Source organism: Grammomys surdaster, unplaced genomic scaffold (genome assembly GCF_004785775.1).
Source record: "Grammomys surdaster isolate TR1022 unplaced genomic scaffold, NIH_TR_1.0 126063, whole genome shotgun sequence".
Taxonomy (NCBI): Eukaryota; Metazoa; Chordata; class Mammalia; order Rodentia; family Muridae; genus Grammomys; species Grammomys surdaster.
Genome location: NW_021620873.1, coordinates 4,877,596 through 4,899,035, shown reverse-complemented (window position 1 = coordinate 4,899,035; position 21,440 = coordinate 4,877,596). Strand labels below are relative to the sequence as shown.

The window sequence follows — 21,440 nt, the reverse complement described above, 5'->3', positions numbered from 1 at the left end:
TCCCTCCCTCCCTCCCTCCCTCCCTCCCATCACCGTCCCTTCCCGTTCTGCCTTCCTTCCAGTGTGCACACATGTGGGCATGCCACTGTGCACATGTGGAGATCAGAGGATAACTTGCGGGGGTCAGGTCTCCCTTTCTGTTATATTGGTCCCAGGGATTAAATTCAGTTCATGAGGTCCGATGGCAGTCATTTTTACCTACTGAACCATCTTGCCAGCCCAGTTTTGCTCCTTTAATAACATGGAGTGCACATAGCCCAGTGTCCAGGACATAAAAAACTATGCTACCTGTTATGATCCTCATGTCATCAGTGTGACCCAAACCTGTGCAACAGACAGCATGCCTCTTCCTTCCTCTGCAGGATCTGTCCTGCTACCCCTGTTTTGGAAGCTAGAGGCCTTTTCATAGATTTCCTCTTCAGTAGAAGCCAACTTGTACAGACTGTCCTGAGGCAGACCCTGTTGGTGCAATCTGTCCTTTCCCTCGTTTTCTTCAGTACAGAAGGGCTCCTGTGTCTACCCACTCATGAGGGCTGATGTCCTGAACAGCCTGACTGTATTGGGCCCACCTGCAATTGAGCCCAACTCTGAGGGCAGATGGCTTCTTATGATAATCTAATTCATTATTACAAGCAAATTGAGGTTAGTGAGCACTTTAGAAGATGAAGCAGGTGGTAAGGTGGTGTGCTAGGACTGTAGTCCAAAGGCAGGGCACCTGCCTTGTGTACATGAAGCCCTGAGTTCAATCCCTGGGATCACCACCAAAATAGAATATAAAGAATGTAATCAAGCCCTGACATAATTTTCAAATTTAATAATGTTAGGATGTAGTTCAGTTCTACATATGATTACTATACCCCTACTCTCTTAAAAGACAAACAGGGGGTCTCTAGATGTCTCTGGAGTCTAGATTTTGGTAGAATGTGTTAAAGATCCATGGCCTCAGCTCACAGAGTTCTCTGAACTGCGCATTCATCCTTGACAAGTAGAAACTTATGTCATGATCCAGGTAAAATCTGACAATCTAGTTGGAAGATAGGACCCAAACCAGCAGACAGTCACTGATAATGTGAATTAAACACAAAGACCGGAGGGAGATGCAACCGGGAAATGCAGACAGGCAACATTGCAAGGATGAAAAGACAGTTCCCTGTCCCCTGTTCCCAATACCTACATAGTTACAATGCAGCTAATTCTATTATTCTACAAATATCTCTTATAAATAAATAAGGAAAAATATAAAACAAAATAGGAAGTTCACGAACAGGTAGTTCACTGAAAATATAAAAAGTTTTAAACCATGTATTATCCTTTAGTAAAAGACATTAAAGCTTTAAGATATGTTCTTCTGGCTGGGCAGTGGTGGCTCATGCCTTTAGTCCCAGCACTTAGGAGGCAGAGGCAGGCAGATTTCTGAGTTCAAGGCCAGCCTGGTCTACAGAGTGAGTTCCAGGACAGCCAGGACTACACAGAGAAACCCTGTCTCAAAAACAAAACAAAACAAAACAAAAAAACCAAAAGATTTGTTCTTCTGTCATCTCTTGAAATTTTTATAAATATAAAAGAAAAATTAGCTTTATAGGACATACCACCGATTGCTTCACTTGGACTTGATTTAATAAGGAAACTAAGAAATTTTAAAAAGTATAAAACATTCAGGGATGATTGAATGCTAAGTTCAAATAATAGCAAAATTGTTTACTTTGGTGATATAATAAGAGCAACAAGACTGTGTTTCTGAGATAGCCCCGTCTACTTGTTGTTTGTTGTAGTGTTGAGTTTGAAACATGGGCCTCCTGCATGCTGGGAAAGTGCCCCTTTGAGCAATATCACTCATTCCAACTCCATTCTTTCCCATAAGGGTAAGAACACTAACTGCCTCTCGAAGCACGTTATCCAACATTTTAATTCTCTTCTATTCTCCTTTTCATTCTGATGCATGAAAAATAGGGTCTTATGTGTATTTTAAATATTTCAAAATGATAAACTTCAAAAACACTTAAAAAAAACTTTTTTTTAAAAAAAATTTTTTTTTTTTTTTAAAAAAGAACTCACTCTGTAGACCAGGCTGGCCTCAAACTCAGAAATCCGCCTATCTCTGCCTCCCAAGTGCTGGGATTAAAGGCGTGCGCCACCACCGCCCGGCTAAAAAAGAAATCTTAAAGCACATTCACCCCACAGTATCCAGGAGAACACAGGAAATGTAGTATCTGTCTCCAGCCTTGGAGATCCTCCTGTCCATTGTAAATCATCTGTACATTCTACACTGGATGGTTTAGTTCCTAGTGTAATGTGCTATGTAAACAGGTATTATCCTGTAGCAGAAGGATCTCCCCAGAGGGGGTGGAATTCACTCCTCACACTCAGGAAAACTAAGGAGAATGCTCTTTACTGAAGGCTGTATGATCCTCCAACGTGAGGCCATGGAGTAGCTAGGATGAGGAAACAAGATTAGAGAGTTAACAGAGAAAGTACACACACAGAAAGTTAGCACTTCGTTCTCCTAGCTACTGGAAGGACTGAAGAAGACAATGGCTACTCTACTTGCATAAATCTAAAAACTTTGTTAGAAATCATTTTCACCTTAGTCGTCTGTCATCTTTCTGTTCTTACATGAAAACAGTTACTAAAGACTGCCGTCTGCTGTACCAGGAAACAGCACAAGCTGTGCCCAGAGCAGGCTGTGTAAACCTATAAGGAATCATGCTTTTGCTTTGTGTTTAGTCTATGTTTTAAGGACGCAGGGGTTGGAACTAATGATCCAGGATTCATAGAATTTATGTAAATGTAAGGATTTCTAAAAAAATAATTAACAATGGTCAAAGCCTTGATGAGGTAGCTTTAGTAAATAAAACACTGGGTTCAGGCTCTCTGGTCGGGAGAAGGAAAAAAATGAGAAGGGAAAAGGAAAAAATGGAAAGGGAGGAGGAAGAAAGAAAGAGAAGGAAGAATGATGAGAATCCTGGGGAGGGGGGGAGAGAGAGAGAGAGAGAGAGAGAGAGAGAGAGAGAGAGAGAGAGAGAGAAAGAAAGAGAGAGATCTTGACCTGACAGCTATACAAGTCATTAAATCAGCACTGCTCTCATTCCCCCGTCCTCAGAACAGTCCTCTCCCTGAGGCTGGACCTCAGCCCCTCACAGCTAGTTAGTCCCGCATGTCTCAGTTGCCTGGAGTTGCCCAAGGACCTACATTCTGACTGGACCACAACTCATCCTTTTTTGAAGAGGGTGGGGATCACTGGACTATGTGGAAATCCATCTATGGTCTTTAAATTTCCATCTTTCATTTCCCCTACAACAAGATACAGAATACATAAGGAAACAATAATATCCCAACTCTCCTAAGAATCATTTCCTGGCCATGTTCCCCATCAGGGTCTCCAGAAACCACTCTAGCCAGGGCAGGGAATCCAGAACCGACCTCCTCGGGACCATCAGCCAGACTGCCTTTCCTCCATGGCACGGCCCCTTGCATGATGAAGTCATCCACCTTGGAGTTCTGGAATGTGGACCCTACCAAAGTAATAGCCCTGTCCACAGCCACCACCATCTTGAAGAGGGCTTCGAGTCGGGCACCATGCTGGGCACCCTCCTGCCGCACAGCCCTCACCAGCTCCAGGACTTCAGGCCATGCGGCCTGAACAGTGGCTGGGGGACTGCTGCCAGGCCCTGCCAGACCCAACTCCCGGGAGGCCTCCAGGCGATGCAGACCTTGTTCCAGGTGGTCCATGCCTTGGCACACACACTGCAGCTTCTCTGTGACATCTTCTTGGAAATGCAAGAGTCTATCGACCTTCTCCGTCAGCACATTAAGTTTTTTGTCCATGGTGGCTAAGCAGACTCCGCCCAACGCTGTCAGACCCTGGGGGCCCAGACCCTCTGGATCCTCCTCGGGAACTTCTGACATCCCGATTCTGGTTTGATAAGGGCAAAGGCAAGGAGGCTGGAGCACGAAGGGTCTGCTTCTCTCTCACTTTGGTGGTAACATCTGGAAGGCCATTGTCCTGGGCTGGTAAGAGCCTTGCTGCAGAGCACTAGCCTGCCCTCCTGACTGAGCTGTTTGGGGGAACGGAGAGGGCCAAATTCTCTGTGTTTCTGCCTTGTCTATCTCCCCCTCAGCCACTGAGAGAGTGACAGGCTGAATTTTGGCCCAGGCCCTTCTCTTGGGGCCTCTTTGACATCATGGTAACAATTAACATTCCTCTTTAAGAGGCTGCTGACTGCAGATATTTTAAGTCTGCCCAGAGAGGGCTGGGGCTCATATAGCTCTTGCTAAAGAATGGAAGAAAAATGTCTTTTAACATGCAAACAGGGAAGGGGAATCCACGGGACCCCACCCTTAAAGAACTCGAGACAACCAAGGAAAACTGAGAATTAGTCTTCCCCAGGGATGAGCCCCCTAATTGGTTATCCAATACCAAGTGGTCAGCCCTGAAATCATATGCATACAAGTAACAATAAATAAATCAGCAGGTTGTATTTATAGACTTATGTGTTTTTATACATATAATAATAACAATAAAGAAAATGAATTTGAGAGGGACTGGGAGGGATTAGATGGAGGAAAAAGAAGGGGGAAATTATATAATTGTAATTTAATTGAAAATAAAAGTAACAGGGTGCTCTTGGTGCATGCCTTTAATCCTAGCACTTGAGAGGCAGAGGCAGAAGCAAGCTGATTTCTGGGAGTTAGAGGCTAGCTTGGTCTAACAGAGGGAGTTCCAGGACAGTCAGGGCTATACAGAGAAACCCTGTTTCAAAAAAATAATAATAATAATAAAATAGAATAAAATAAAAATAAAATGCAGAAAAACATGTCCTTGTTCACATACAAATTCACTTTGGTCTTTAAAAAGGATAAAAGTCTATGTATACTAACAAATTGTCATAAAATAAACTCCTTTGTGATTTATTATCCATAAGAGAGTATCTCTTCAGTTGGATTACACAAAGGGGTTTTCAGAATTCCAGGTGCTGAGGAGATGGGACCCCACTGAAGAGACAGACCCCACAGCCACACACACATTTAATTCACGACAGGAGGTGAGATGAAGGCAGTAAACAGTAAGTCCCCTCCACCCAGCTCTGCCTTTAACCATCATGAAATAGTTAATGTTTCTGCAAACTATAAAAATGAACTTTCTGTTGTTGTTCCCTGATTGGATAATACATGATATGTGGGTTTGGACCGCCTGTGAGGAGAGTCTACAGCTCATGCCCCCTACAAACATGCACGTGGGACCCCTACCTAAAAATAGATCTGAGAAACAACAACCTAGGGTACTCACTAAGTGCAACCCCACGGGTTGTGTTCCTTTAAAAATACCCTCTGGAGACACATGCCAGCAACCTCCTGGCTCCCTGTATGACAATGAACAAATTGAACAACCAGTGTCTAAGTTTCCAGGATCTGTAGTGTCACAGAGAACTAGGAGGCCTGTGTTCCTGAGGTTTTCAAACACTTCAAAAATACTGTGCCTGAATCAGAGTCTTACAGAAGCAGCAGCATCTGAAGTGGACACATTCAGGCTGCAACTGGTGTGGGACACAAAAGTGAATCTGCACCTTGGAGTACCAAGGATGTCACAGGCCAGTATGACAATTTTTATCCAGTCCCTTGTGAGAACTAGAAGAGCCCAAAAAGGAAAATGTGCCCAGGCTACACAGACACATGGTTCTGAGGGTGGTTTTGCCATACACAGGAAGGCATCAAGGGAAGGGGCCTTTGGTGTCCCCCCAGATTCCCTTTATTGAACACAACCAATTTTTATAAACTGGCCTGGAAATCTAGGACCCATAGGCACTATCAAGCCATTTTGCATATTTTAATTCGCAGGTGGCCTTCCAGTAGTGTCCTTGCTATGCTTGACCACAAACCCCCTCTACTCATCCCCCACAAATGCCTGTTCCTCAGCCTGGAGCTAGCCAAACTCATTTCTGGGAGTGGTCCTGAGTCTTGGTGGTAGAACGAGCACAGCAAGCTGGAAAAGAACACTGGTCTGTTTTCCTATTGGTAAGACTAAAGACAGATACATAGGGTGGGGCTGCAGCTCAGCTAGTAGAGTGGTTACCTAGTGTCATAGAGCCCTGGGCCCAGCATTACATACAGTGGCTCACAACGGTCTGATAGCCAGAGTGAGGGACACGAGTGTTTCTTAGGAAATATTTATCCCTGTCAGATTGTACACTACCTACCGTACCTGGTACTGTACATATAAGGAAATGGGGTAGGCTACACATTTGGGTAGCTGAGGGAAGAAAGGAGATTTTAAAAGAGCCTTTTGAATTAGAGTCCTCCAAAGGGAGTGGTGGGTCTCAGTAACAGAAATCTGTATGGGGCTGGATGGAGGAAGGGCTCTTTAGAAAGAGAATGCCCAGAATGTAGAGTAGTCACCTTGGATTTGAACCTGTTTCCAAAAGAGGGACAGTGTGTATCATGAGTTAGAACTCAAGAAAATTGGACAAACTTAATGCTGAGATGCTGAAAATCTCTAAGAGGTCACATGAAGACAGAGGACATTGAATGTTATGGTATCGAAAGCAGATTGGAGGGTTATGTCTCTATCCAGGACTAGAGAGGGAACTGAGATTCTATCTCTGTAATGGCTTTCCCTCAGACCTCCAAGCCCTGGTATCTGTGTCCTCTTTCCATCTATGTTACTTTCTTGTGTGTTACTCAGGAAATGGGAGGTGAGGTCCATCTTTAATGGTCCATCTAAAATGTGTCTTCTGTCTAGTTAATTTGGCATAAATCTTCATTGTAAAATATTTAAGATAAGACCAGCTTAATTCAGCTGGGCAGTAGTGACATGTCTTTAATCCTAGCACTCGGGAGGCAGAGGCAGGTGGATCTCTGAGTTTGAGGTCAACTTGGTCTACAGAGTGAGTTCCAGGATTGCCAGAACTACACAGAGAAACCCTGTCTCAAAAAGCAAAAACAAAACAGCGAAAATCACAGAAATATATTAGGCTTAGTCTCCATTCATTGAACTATTAAATTCAATGCTCATATTCATAGACAGCATACTCTCATGACACATGCAATGCTATGTAACTCTGACAAATGTAACACAATAAAAATGCTAGTACAATTTTTGTTCACAGAGCTGGAGAGGTGGCTCGATGATTAAGAGCACTGGCTGTTCTTCTAGAGGACCTGAGTTGAATTCCCAGCTCACAGCTGTTTGCACCTCTGGTTCCAGGGAATTCAATGTCTTCTGGCCTCTGTCAGCACCAAGCATGCACATGGTACACAGACATGCATAAAGCCAGAACACTCATGTAGGCTAAAAATATAATAAAAAATAATTTCTTATTAAAAAACCAAAAGAAAATTATGGCTATATCTATATATCTGTATCTATATATTTATATATAGCATATATGACAATTTCAACATTAAATCTGTTTAAAGGTTTGCTTTTACTTTTCTGTATTTTTTTTAACTTATAAAGAGAAATCCCATTCCTTTGTTGTAATATAGAGAATTAGCACCCTCTTCTCTATCTTCATGTGAATATTTCTTCCATTTGTTCCTTTGTTCAAAGAACTCTCTCTATTGCCTTCCTGTATTGAAACTTGTCTCTTAGGAACCTTGGTGCTGCACGACACTGAGTGTTCTGTACTTGAAACTTGGCTGGGGTGGATCTCATGGGTAGATGATCTGCCTACTCTACCAGAGGCTCTGGGTTTGGGGTAGAAACTGAAGGATCATGACTTCAAAATCATGCCTTGGCCAGCTCCAGGCCCACCTGTCTCAAAACAAGAGGAAACTACATTGTATATTGGAAATTATAATGTTGTCTTCCCTCTTCTGCCATGACTGTTAAGTCATTAGATGAATGTGGTAGTTTGAATCAGATGTCCCTCATAAGTCCCCGACTCCAGTTAGGGGTTCCTGTTTGGCAAGGCTTATGTAATGTGCTGTGGCTAGAGGAAGTCCGTCCATGGGGTGGGCCTAGAGGTTTCAAATGGCTCCCTCCATTTGCAGTTCCGTCTCTGTGTTTCCTGCAGTTCAAGATGCAAGCTCCTGGCTCTTTCTATCTCCATGCTATGGCACTTGGTGCTGTGCTTCCCCACCGTGATGGTGACAGACTCTTCCCTCTGGATCCAGGACCATACTCGAAAAAGAAACCCTTCCTTCTGTAAATTGTCTTGGCCATGGTGCTTTATTACAGCAACAGAAAAGTAAACAAGACACGGAACTTTAAGAAGACTTAATAAGAGACTATTTTTAAAGAACAAAACACTCCTAAAAGAATCAGCATGTCTCCACTACCTTGCACCCTTTATCTTGTTTTAAGAGTATGTAGTTTAACTTAAATTCATGAGCTTTCCTTTTTAAATGAAACAATGGGCAGGCCTAAGATACAGCAGTTGTTGATGCTTCCTCTTTCTCCAGTCTCTTTTAAGAGTTATATCCTAGTTTGAGGCCAGCCTAGTCTACAGAGTGAGTTCCAGGGCAGCCAGGGATACACAGAGAAACCCTGTCTTGTAAAACCAAAAGAAAGAAAGAAAGAAAGAAAGAAAGAAAGAAAGAAAGAAAGAAAGAAAGAAAGAAAGAAAGAAAGGAAACAGGAAAAAAAAAGTTATATCCTGTCACAAGTAGACATGGAATGCACTGTCTGGTTACTGTTTGCATGGGTTCAAAACAGCCTGGGGAAAGCAGAGCAAAGACCAAAGCTTTGTTTCCCCGATATCTACTGTTTGACCTTTAGTATTTGCCCCGTTGACTGGTTTGGAAGAATTTCTATGTTTGTGTCTTGTGTTCTCATCTCTGAAGTATGACTCAGGAGATTTCACTAGAGATAACAAGTCAAGTTTTCAAGTTTTCATTTTGCCTAGCTATATAAAAGGTTTTACTCAATTGAGAAGTTCATCTAGTTACGGTTACAGAAATTTTATACTATTCTTAACAACATTTTAAAAATACTTGTGAGCTAAAAATTAGATGTAATTTAATCTTTCAAGGATTCAAGGTAAGCATCTATTGATAGTCGAAATGTATTTAAATTCTGTTTTTCCTTTCTAGTCATCCATTGACTATGTCATCAACAGTTCAGAACCATGAGAATGTGGAGGAAGTGGACTGTCTTGTTTCTTGGCTCTTACAATATGGGTGGTTATTTTAAAATAATTTAGTCCTTTGTATAGCATTTATTTGTTGAAGACCTGGGGAAATCACAGGCAGTCTGGAGCCGTACATCCTTACGCCACCTTATGGCATTTAAAAACTGAAGTCCAGTGTTCTGCTCTTAATAACATTTTACAGATAACCTAAAAGAGAAGATTTGATGTTTTGTTTCAAAATTGTTTGGTTCAGGCTTGGTAAACTACCTTACTGAAGTCCAGATTTGTTTAAGATGTGGCTGCAGGGGAAACAGCAGCAGCAACTGCAGCCACAGTCAACTCAAGCAGAGAGCACATCAGGTATGAATGAGCATGGTCCTGTTTCCCCTTGGCTTTGAGCTAGGCTAAACTAAGCCTGGAGAAACCAAGGCAGGCCCATGGCAGTGCCCAGGATGGGAAAGAGCTACAGAGCCGGGGTGGGGGAAGGGGGGGGCACAGGGTGGACCACAGAGAAGAAAATGCCTCCCATCCACAAGCTGTACTGAAGATTGCTCTTTTAAAGCACTAACGGAGCCATCCTGTGTTATTTTTCTTTAGTTCCTGTAGTTCTCTACTGAAACTGACTAGTTCCTGCTTAAAATAGATACTGGTGAGCCTAGGGAGATCCTACCCAACCCCTGTGGAAAGGGTTTCATAGTAGTATATGCCGTGTAATGCTAACCTCTTAGTCAGCTTAAACAGCGTCTTACATCTTCCGTCTGGGCAAGCTTGCTGTGTGAAGCCCTGGTAAATCTGTTTGTCCTGACAAAATACTTATTTGCTATTATATACATATATTTAAAAAGAATATATATTCATATACATTCATATATTTAATAATGCTTTTATGTAATGGTGCTCATTGTTTTGGGTCTTTTATATACATATTTTATAAGCAATCTATGATATAAGCCTTAAGAAAACACTTTACAAAGATGATATTCTATAAAATGGAATGGTTATTTACAGTAACCTCCAAGTTTTGTGTATTCCTGCGCTGGACAGTTTTATGTCAATTTGACACAAGCTAGAAGCATCCAGATGGAGGAAACCTCAGTTGAGGAAGTGTCTACGTAACTTCCAGCTGTAAGGCATATTCTTAAATAGTGATTGATGGGGGAGAGCCAGTCCACTGTGGGTGGAGCCATTTCTGAGCTGGTGGTCCTGGGTTCTATAGGCTGAGTAAGCCATGAGGAGCAAGCAAGCCAGTAAGCAGCACCCCTTCATGTTCTCTGCCTTATCTCCTGCCTCCAAATTCCTTCCCTATATGAATTCCTTCAATGATAAACAGTGATATGAAAGTGTAACCAAATAATAAAACCTTTCATCCACAACCTGCTTCTTGGTCATGGTGTTTCAAAGCAGTAATAGAAACCCAAACTAAGATATTCTTCTTTCCAATGTAGCCATGGTAACTAAATCTTCTTCTTCTTCTTTTTTTTTTTTTTTTTTTGCTTTTTCCTATTAATCTGTGTCTTTTAATAACCTTAATGAAGAGGGATGGCTGAAATTGGTCACAGGCTGTAACCCTAAGTCTGATTACAGTTGTGTACACCTGTAATATCAGCATTTAGGAGTTAGAGACTTGATGATCTGTAGTTTAAAGTTATCCTTGGCTACATTTTGATTTTGAAGCCAGCTTGGGATACATAACATCTTGCCTAAAAACAACAATAAAGTTTCTTAAAAAGACACATAAACCAGGAATAATAAACACATTCCTTCACTCCCAGTACTTAATCACTAAGACAGGAAGGTTTCAAGTGAGACTCCATGTTAATGGAACATAAAAGAAGAAACTAAACCAACAAACAACAAATAAAAAATCTTTGGAAAACGAGATTTGGGGAACACAATGCTCCATCTTCTCTTGGGCAGGGCCCCATCTGCCTCAGAAGTCACCTGCACTTGGAAATACTCTTTCCCTATCAATTAATCCTTGGCTTTTCCCCAGGAGCCAGAACTTCATGGCTTAAACTTTAGGAATAGCTGTGTAGAGGGAAAAGTTATGGATACTGGGTATATAGAATCCTTTTTAGACATAAAATATTCTTTAGGCTTTCTTTACAAAGACATGGAGACATGAAGCAGGTTGGAAATGTGGACGGACTAGTTGCAGGAACTGGCTGGAATGCAATTTGGCCAGGTGGAACCAAGCTGAGAATCATGGTGATGGGGCAGGGCCGAAGTGACAGGGCAAGGCCGAAGTAACAGGACAGGACCACATTCTTGAGAAAGATAAGCGTACAGAGAGTTTTCATCTGATCCTGACTCATGTAGGTTGGGTTCCTTTGGAATGTTCCACTGTTTTTATGTTATACCACCCTAGCAACCCCCTCACCCCCTCCTCATTTCCTTGGTTTGTGGTTTTTCCCTTTAAAACCTGTTCCAAACTGGCTGTCGGGGTCAATTCAGCTCCTGCATGGGTATACGAATTGACCGGCAGCTAGCTGTCACGCCCTAATAAACAACCTCGCAAATTGCTCCGGTACATGGTGTCTCGAGCAGATTACTGGGTGGTCGTGACTTTCTGAGACTTGAGAGAGGGTCTTCCTTCTGCGGAGGTCTTCAGCTGCCTTGAGAAATCTCTGGAAGTCCAACCCTCAGCCAATCAAATCTGTTGCAGACAATGATATAAGCTTTTGTGGAACTAAGTTCCCACTAGAATGTAGACAGTCCCCTGATTTCTGCAAGTTCAAACCAAGCCATTGGCTGCTTCACTATCACCAGTGTTAAACCTCCAAGAAAAAACATTAGGCTCAGGACTTATAAAGCCCTGGGAAAATACTGGAAGTCCAAAAGAATGCAAAAGAGACAAGCAGTATCTTGGATACTATCTGTCTCTAAAGATGGCTGCTTAAATTACCAAAAGGTTTGCTCTACAGCTCCCTGAAGCAAGAAGCTTTTAAGGCAGCTCCTCTAAGGCACTTCGGCCAGCTACTGTTCCAAAGCCCTCACGGAGTGAGCTGAAGGTAAAATGGTGGTTTCAGTTTGCCTGGTGTGGTGGCTTGAATATGCTTGGCCCATAGGGAATGGTACTGGTAGGAGGTGTGGCCTTGTTGGAGGAAGTGTGTCACTGGGGGGGTGGGCTTTGGAGGTCACCTCTTATGCTCAGGCTCCACTCACTGTAGAAGAGAGTTTCCTCTTAGCTGCCTGAGGATGCCAGTCTTCTCCTGGATGCCTTTGGATTAAGATGTAGAACTTTCAGCTCCTCTAGCCCCATGTCTGCCTGGACACTATCATGCTTCCCACTATAATGATAACGGACTGAACCTTTGAACCTTTAATCCAGCCCCAATTAAATGTTATCATTTATAAGTGTTGCCTTGGTCACGGTGTCTTTTCATAGCAATAGAAACCCTAAGATACCTGGCATCCTCAGAGATGCCAGCATGCCTTGGCTTGTTGAGTCAGAAGATTAAAGTAGAGGAGGAACCCCAGAGATTGACATATCAATGGTTGCAGCATACAAGACTGGATCCCCTTTCCGACCAGGGCTTCTTATCCAAAGGAACACAATCAAGGAAAGGCCACCTCTTCCTTGTTTGGAGCCTGGCCATGGTTTGAGACTATCACAATTCTGAGCTCATCTGTATCTCCTCTTGAATCTCTTTTCCATGTAATTATCCATGATAGTTGTCGAGAGGTGCAAAACTTACAAGTCTCAGTGGCAGCCCTCCCACTCAAATCTATTCCTATAACAACGCAGCAGGAAGCTCTGGGTGAGCTGACCATAGGGAGACCTCTGTGGGGGGAGCAGCCGTTGGCTCTCAGAACCGTTGAAAGATACAGTTCAGAAAACTGACAGTTCCCAGAAGTAGGCTCTGACACCCTTGAGAGAAAGCATGGAACACACCCACAGGAATCACACCCATGTGAATAATCACACCCTTGGGGAAAACACTCATGGAATCATAACCACAGGAATTCTTCCAGATCTTTCTAAGGCAAGGAGGAGACCACCAGTTCTAAATCCTTTTCTCTGTTTATAAGAGGAATGAATTCATACACACATCTTGGGGGATTGAGTTATGAATATTCTCTATCTCTCATGAATGTAAAAGACACAGCAAGAAACCTAGTGATTCCCTGGGGACAACAGTGCCTGCCCAGAGAATGAAGAGGGATTCCCTCCCTATGCCAAAAGGCCAGAAAAGCAGTGACTGTTAGGTTGATAAACAGTAGCAAACTCAACACATTTTCTCCTTGCTGAAGGCAGAGCAATTGGTCCACTCTTGAGAAAAGCAGGCTGACCTTTGCCCTGCGGTGGGTGGGATTAGAATTTCCCTGTGATTGAGGGAATTCTGAACCCCAAGAGTCTTGCACGGTCCTTTTGGTAACTTGACAGCAGGAAAGTGCTCATGGAGAGAAGAAACTGAAAGGTTTTTGTTTTAAAATGCTATCAGTGAGGCAGGAGAGCAAGAAACAGCAGAGGAGAAAGTTCCTCAGGGAAACACACGGAAGGCGGTGGTAGTGGAAATACTGGCAGCCTTTAGTCTACATGGACCTCATTCAGTCAAGCGAGCATGCTCAGAAAAGCTTGCATTGTATGAACTTGTTAGGTGCTGCGATGATGACCCATAAGGGTCACTGTGAGACCTCACTTCCTCATATCCCTCCTTTGCCGCTTGGAGTCTAGCCACAGGTGAGCTGAGGCATGCCTTCAGCTTCCTCAGTATCCTACCCTTAACCAACTGTCTCCTTTCTCGTAAGTATCCATGTTTTGCTACAATGCATTGCAAAGAGGTGCAAGAACCTGCAACTTCCTGGTCTATCCTCTGAACTCAGATCCGTGCCTGTCATATCAAGTCTCACACTGACAACTCATCTTCCATATTTATCTCTTCCCCTGTAGGAGGCACAGCTCACTGAAAGCATTAGAAAATCCAGAATTGTTAAACATGAAGGCTTTTTTATTTTCTTCAAGGAAAGGAAATAATGTTCTCTCTTCCCCGGAAAGACTGGAGTGGATGTTGTCTGACAACCTGGTGATCTTTTGGGTATTCTATTAGGAGCCAGCCTTCCCGAATCCCCCAAAATCCTGAGCATTGCTTAGGCTGTAGTCCTGAGCCTTGTCTCTCAGTGAATAGAAGCCATCACTGTGGTCCCATGTACACTGCATCCTCCATCAGCAGACTCTAACCTTGTGCTTATTACAAACCCTTTCAGGACCCCAAGCACTGTTTATAAGCCTTATCCCTATGCAAAGGTCACAGGACTTTGCTACCCTGCTAGGGAGTCTATGTAGCTATACTCAAAGCTTTGCTATGATAACTGTCACGTGGAAACCTTTTTCCAAAGTTTGCTATGCGAAATGTGTAAGAATAAGCCACAAGGTCAGACTCTGGAAGTTCTGGTCTGGTGCCAGCAAAGACGGTTCCAACTAGAATTCCATTCTGCACTTATGTAAACTGCTGTGAGGCTTTGGGGTGGGGCAGTGGGGCCCAAGACTTCCTTTCCGGAAGCTGGATAGGAAAGGAAGTGATAGAGTATTAAAGTGAGACAGTCTCCATAGAGAGGATGGAAGGTGAGGCTTTGGTGAGTGAGGGTTAACCGGGAATTTGTGGAAAATGGAAAGCTGTTGAAGAGAAATAACGATCAATCAATCAATAAATAAAAAATAACAACAACAGCAAAACTTCTGCCTAACCTGGAACAAAGGTGAATACACACACAGCAGAGCCAACTTTCTCTATACAACCCCAGAGAAGCCACTGGTCCCTGAGACAGTGACAGGTAAATGAAGGTGCCAAGGGTTAATTCTTCCCCACATCTTTGCACAGAGAAGATGCAGCCAGGAGACCGCCCCTCCTGACACAGAGTCTGCTCCTAGGAAAACTCAAGAGCCTGGAACACAGGGTTCTATGTGCTAAGATGGAGAGGACCCCTCGGAAACACCTCCAAGGATGACGCTCAACTGCCAAGCAGTGCACAGACTGCAACAGCTCACTCGGCGTTCAGTACATTTGAAAATACACAGAGACAAAAAAAAAAATGTCACTAGGTATTCAAAGAAAGCCTCCCAATGAAAATAAGAGATTAAGCCAGGCAGTGGTGGCACATGCCTTTAATCCCAGCACTTGGGAGGCAGAGGCAGGCGGATTTCTGAGTTCAAGGCCAGCCTGGTCTACAGAGTGAGTTCCAGGACAGCCAGGGCTACATACAGAAACCCTGTCTCGAAAAAACAAAACAAAATAAAAAAGAAAATAAGAGATTAATGAAGAAAGAACTATAATCAAGAAGGAAACAAAGAATATGAGAAACAGAGTAATTCAAAATGGCTGTCATTCATAGCCACAAAATGTATGAAAGGCTGTCCGTTCCAGTGATTAGAAGAAGGCTGATGGAAAGAAGAGGACGTAAATGATGGTGAAAATTTAAAATATGAATACTGAGTTTTAAAAATACAAAAATATAGATTACAAAATAAAGTTAAGATACTACCCCAGGGCTGGAAAGATGGCTAAGCTGTTAAGAGCACTTGCTGCTCTTGCAGAGGACTTGAGTTTGGTTTCCAGAACACATATGATGGTTCAAACCGTCTTTAGCTTTAGTTTCAGGAGATCCAATGTCCTCATCTTATCTCTATGGTCACAAGGTTTGTATGTGGTGCACATGTATACATGCAGGCAAACCACTTATATACATAAAATAAATCCTTAAAAATTTAAAAATATTCTCTCAGATACTGGAAGTAAAAATAAAAAGACATAGGGTCAGTGAGAGGGTTCAGTGGGTGAAGGCACTTGCTGCCAAACTTGGCAACCTGAGTTTGATTTCCCCAGAACCCCCTGGGTGGAAGAACTAACTCCCACAAGTGTCTTCGGACCTTCACATGGCATTTGAGTGCAGACACACATGAACACACATGTACATACAAGTTAATCAATAAATAAGAAACAGACAGCTATAACTTAAAATTTAAAATAATAAAAAAGTCAATATGAAGACATGGGCATAAAAAGCAAAAAGAGGTGTTGGAGAGCTGGTTGAGAGCACTGTCTGCTCTTGTGGAGGACCTGGGTTGGATATTTAGCACCCACATAGCAGCTCGCAGTCATCTATAACTCCAGCTCCAGAATACCTGACACCCTCCTCTCATTTCCTGTGGCACCAGGCACACACGTGATACACAGACTACATGCAGGCAATATACCCATGCACAAAAAATAAAATTAAGAAAATGAACAAAAACACATTCTATGTGTCTAGCTAGTGTCACATTTAATTAACTGGAGTTTCAGGAATTTGTCAAACAAATACTATAGTCACTATGCAATTTTATGGCAGAGATGTCCCAGCAGCTAGGAATCCATACTGCCTTTCCAGGGGACGAACACCCAGAACCAGTAGCTCACAATAGCCTGAAACTCCAAAGGATCTGACACCTCCAGCCTCCATGGGCACCAGCAAGCATGTATTCATGTACACACACACACACACACACACACACACACACACACACGCACTGCTCTTTGTTTTGTTGTTAGGGAGTTGGGGGAGTGATTCACACAGGCAAGCTTTCTGCTGCTGAGCTACACTCCCCCGTCCTAAAGATATGTAAGAAATGTTAAGAGCTGGGGGTGGGGGTGGGGGGGTGGAAGGGGGCCAAGGCAGACTAACTAGATTTAACTCCTGCCTCCCCCGCCCCCAGTTATTAGCTGGAACTATGGCCAAGGGTTACCTAACTTCTGAGTCTGCACTTCTTTCCTGTTCTGTGGCATAAGAAAAATAACAATATGAATATATCCTGGAGTTGGCAGAAGGTTACTGGAGATTGCTGAACCTTACAAGGCTTATCGGTGATTGGCCCATTGGAAGTACTCAGGGATTAGCCTGAGGGTGGCAGGCAGGCAAACAGGGAACAAACAGAAATAGACACACAGACACACCCCGCCCCCCACAGAGAAACACAGTCTTACAGGATAGAATGGTGTTAATGTACAATCAGTGGCTGAGTGATGAATATTTACAGTCCTGAGGGAGCTAGTGCTGTCTTATGAGAGTAGAAATGAGTGAAGTTCAGGACCAGCTTGAAAGGTGCACGGCCATTTATGTAAGAGGAAGTCCCAGGATGGGGCTATCAGAACAAACATGGGGGCAAATAAAGGAAACAGCCAAAAGATTTCCACAGTTGTCTGTGGAAAAGATATGTTATGGGAAACTCAAGGCGCACATCCAAGAACACAGCTAAGAAACAAAACCCTCTTTTTTGTATATTTATAACATTATGCACATAGCAGAGAAGAGGCCCTATTCTAACAAACTCAAGTGTTAAGAGATTTTTTTTTCCAAGAAAAGGAAGCAGACGCCCAGAGATTGTCCCTCACAAATACCACAGGGACAGCTGTATGCACAGAAACGACTTCACCTGTCTGCCTGCCTGCCGTGTCTTCCCTTCCACAGAAGCTTTGTGATGCAATACACTTGACAGTGAACGTCAGTCCAGCTCGGCACGGTGTCCAGCGCACGGCTAGTATTTCTAAGTTGTAGAGATTAAAACCGCCATCCTCACCCCACCTCCGCACCCCACCTCAGCCTGGGCTGTCAGCCCAAGAAAGCAGTAATGGATGCAGGCAGAGAAGACATTTCCTCAGTCTCTAGTCAGTCCACCTCCTAGATGACACATGCTTAGAAAGTACATGCATGTTCTCCATGGGGCTAAGCTTAGTTAAGAAAGGAACGAAAATGAAAAGCAGTCTTGGAAAGCCACACATAGTCCAGTGCGCTCCAGGGTTAGTTGACATTGCCTGTCCTTTACACCCCTGGTAGTACCGAGGTAGGCCCAAGATGGCTATACACAGACTGTCCCCATCAATCAGAGCTTCCTATTGGCTGGACTTCTTTGTCCAGGAGGACCCAGGCCTTGGAGCAATTGTCATTGTCTCCTTTGATCCTCTGACCCTACCAATTGTTCCTTGGGCCCTAACTTCAAAGCACAATGGCTCAACGCCACCCTTACCGCAAATATCTGGGTGTAATCTGATGCCCGCTGCTGGCCTCTGGTGCTGGGCCTGCACAGTGCTGGGACAGGGCACAGAGTTTCCATCCTGTGGCCACAGTGGCCAAGTTCTGTTTACTTTGCCTGGAGATGGATGCTGCCCAACTATGTGGAGCCCTGGGAATGAGGTGGGCTGGTTGGCTGGTTTCTGTGGAAGAGCTCGGGTTTAGCGATAAGCCTGGTATTTCCGCTTATCTTTGACCCTGCCTGGGCCCCAGAAGCATCCAGAGGCTTAACTTGGTTATCTGCTTTGCTGGGGTGTATCTGCCTTCCCTACTTCCTGCATCACTTAGCAAAGTGTCTAATTGTGAAACAAACAGCGTGTAGTCCAAAGAGGGAGGAGAGAAGGGAGGGAGCCCTGGGGTTGGGCTGAGCTGATTTGAAAAACTCAAATCGCAAGCTAGTGCAGGCCTAGGTGCACTGGAATACTTGTCTTCAGACTTTCAGGTCTCAGAAGGTCCTAACTAGCATCAGAATGCGTCAGAGGCCCAAACTTTCTTCTACGGAGCTGCTCACACTTTAGCTAGGAGTCTAGTTGATCACCTCTGGGATAGGTGGGTCCAGCAATTACCTTTCCAAATGAAAGGACTCAGGAAGCCACAGCTAAGTACAGATTCCATAAGAACTCAGGTATGCTGCAGCCCAGAGAAGGCAGTGAGTGGCTCAAGGCTTCTGCTGAAAGAGGTGCCAAGCAATCAGATCTTCGTAGAGTTCCCATAGGGAGGCAAGAGAAACTTCAGAAGGTACTGGAAACCTCCCTTGGTTTTTCTGTGGAAAATCTAAAGACCAGAGAAGGAAAGGGGTTTCTGTAGATCACACAGCAGGTGAGAGGCAGAGACAGAACCAGATGACTAAACTGATGGATGCCCTTAGAAGGATGGTAGAACTCCGTACCTGTTCTGTGGATTGAGAGACTTCAGGGGCAGCTAGAGGGGGTCACATCAGCCTGAGGGATTCAGGCTCAGCTCTAACAGTCATGAGGATGTAAGGAAGGGGCTGAGATGCAGGGACCCCCAGAAATCAAGATCAGTTGCTAATTCTTTCCCAGAAAGAACAATGTCTATAACTTGTTTTGCCATAGCAACCCCGGAAAGAGGGCTGAAGTCACCCCAAAGCCTGACAGGATGAATCCAGAAGACATCTGAAAACAAACTCCAAACCAGCCGGCTCGTGTGAAGCAGAGTGGGAGGAAGGACTGTGCTGACCCTGCCTGGGGATGGCCGTCCCCTCCAGCCCCCAGACTTCTGCATTCGGCCATCGTAGCCCTGGTTGAAGCCCTTCTATATCATGTCTTCCTTCCCTGCACCCCCAGTTAAATAGTTCCTGGCCTCAGCAAGGTCAGGGGGAATGAGCATGGCACACTGGAAGGAAAACAAAAAGCACCACCAGGAACCAAATCCAAAATGACCATTCATTACTTATTCATTACTTATCAAAAAGCAAGCCCGTTTAAGGGGCTGGTAGACACTAGTACTTTTATGTGCCAGGCGTTAGTACAACATCTCTATATAAATGACTTTACTGACAATAAGTCTAGGAGGAAGGAGTTGTTATCATTTTAAAAGACAAGCTTAGGCTTGTAAGAATCAAGGAAGTCTAAATGCACAGAAGAACTAAATCTAAATGCAGGCAATCATAGTCTAGTCTAAAACCTCTCTTGTCAGGCTAGAGTCTGCGCTTCTCCCTAGAAGGCTGTACTTGCCAACTGCCAACCCAGAAAACCCAAATAAATGTACAAGTTAGAACTGGACCAATTGCCTGTCTGTTCTCCTGCCAGCTCACACCGTGAGCTCACACATCGTGGCATGTTTTTACATGTGCTTCCATTGTGGCATGTTTTCACATGCGCCTCACATTGCTGCTCTGAAGGGGAAGGATTAGGATCTCCGACTCTTGACGGGATGGAGGCTCACGGTGAGTCCGTGGGGAGCTGGGCCTCTTCACCTCTGAAGCCAGTGTTCACTGGAGAAGGGAGAGTTTCTGTAACGTCTATCCCAACATAACGCACTGCTTGAAGACCTCACCTCATCTCCCAGCGCTAATTCTAACCAGAGTAAGACCTGTGGATCTTTGATATTGGATTATTTTCACTGCAGTCTTATTTATGCTCCTTGACTGTATTTGTGAGCTCAAGAACTCTACTTGTGCCACAAGAAACCCCAAAGGTCTGGATGGGAGTAAGGAACATAGCAGAACCACAGATAAAGTAGTCAGCAGTGATAAAACACGGACCAAAAGCAGCCTGGGGAAGAAAGGGAAAGCAAGACAGGAACTGGAAGCAAAAAAAAAAAAAAAAAAAACAATGGAGGAATGTTACTTCTGGGTGTGTTTCTTCTGCTTGCTCAGTTATCTTTCCTCACACAGCCCAGACCCACCTGCCCCCAAAGAGGGCTGGGACCTCCTACATCAGTTAGCCATCAAGAAAATGGTCTACAGCCATCTGATGGACCACAGGTGATGGGGGTCATTTCTCAGGCAAGGTACCCTCTTCCCAGGTTCATCAAGCCATCACCACGTGACACACAAACACGTCACTGTCAAATCATAACTTCCCTTGTCCCTGAGCTCTCATATTGATATCACAATATAAAACACAGTACAATTTCAAAAGTCACCCAGCCTTTAAAAACCTCAGTGCTTTAAAACTCTAAAATCTCTTCTAGAAATCCAAATTCCCCTAACTATGGGCTCCTGTAAAATCCAAAATAATACTTTTTATCCCTAGATGGCAGAACCAGCGCACAGTTACAATCAGGTTAAAGGAAAACTGAAAACCGACAGTGTAAAAAGCCGACAGTGTAAAAAGCTGTGCTCAGTTAGTTATCTAGGGCTCACAACCCTCTGGGATACAAAGAACTTGGACAGATCTGCAATTAGCAGCACACACATTTTGCCTCGTAGGCTCCAGCCGATTCTACTCCACACTTGCTGCTGTCTTTCTTTGGAGGATGACCCTGCCTCTCTATCACTCTAGTGTCTCCTCTTAACTGAGGTAGCACTTTCAACAATGGCCTCCTAGCTCTCTGCAGGGACTGCAACCCTGCCACATGGTGCTGAGTCTCAGCTGCTCTCCATGACCTCTCTGTGCCTTGAGAACCAGTACAATGTGGAGATTCTTACACATTACCAAGTTTGGCTTTGTGTGTGAAGTGCAGCCCCCACCCACTCTGGACCAGTGCGTTTGCGTGCTGACTCTGAGGAAATACCTCCCTGAGGATTTCACCTCAGGGCCTCCAGTCTCTTATTTAGCACAGCTGGTGTCTCAGGCCTAGCTAACCAGCCTCAGTTATTCAGGTTGGACTTCATTTGGAGCCAACCTCTTGTTAATCACA

The 21,440-nt window shown here is 44.1% G+C and overlaps 1 protein-coding gene across 4 annotated transcripts in view; it reads right to left on the bottom strand.

Moving 5' to 3' along the window:
* Mylk3 (myosin light chain kinase 3) overlaps positions 1-18,215 on the bottom strand; it is a 50,113-nt gene extending 31,898 nt beyond the window's left edge. For 2 of the 4 annotated variants that reach the window (XM_028755500.1, XM_028755501.1), the window contains exon 1: positions 3,421-4,106. In XM_028755500.1, the coding sequence (XP_028611333.1) occupies positions 3,421-3,906 (486 nt within the window). In that variant the 5' untranslated portion in view covers positions 3,907-4,106. Of the gene's footprint in view, positions 1-3,420; positions 4,107-18,069 lie in introns of those variants that run through there. The other 2 variants (XM_028755503.1, XM_028755502.1) reach the window with 2 other exon arrangements.
* Between the last annotated feature and the right edge of the window lie 3,225 nt (positions 18,216-21,440).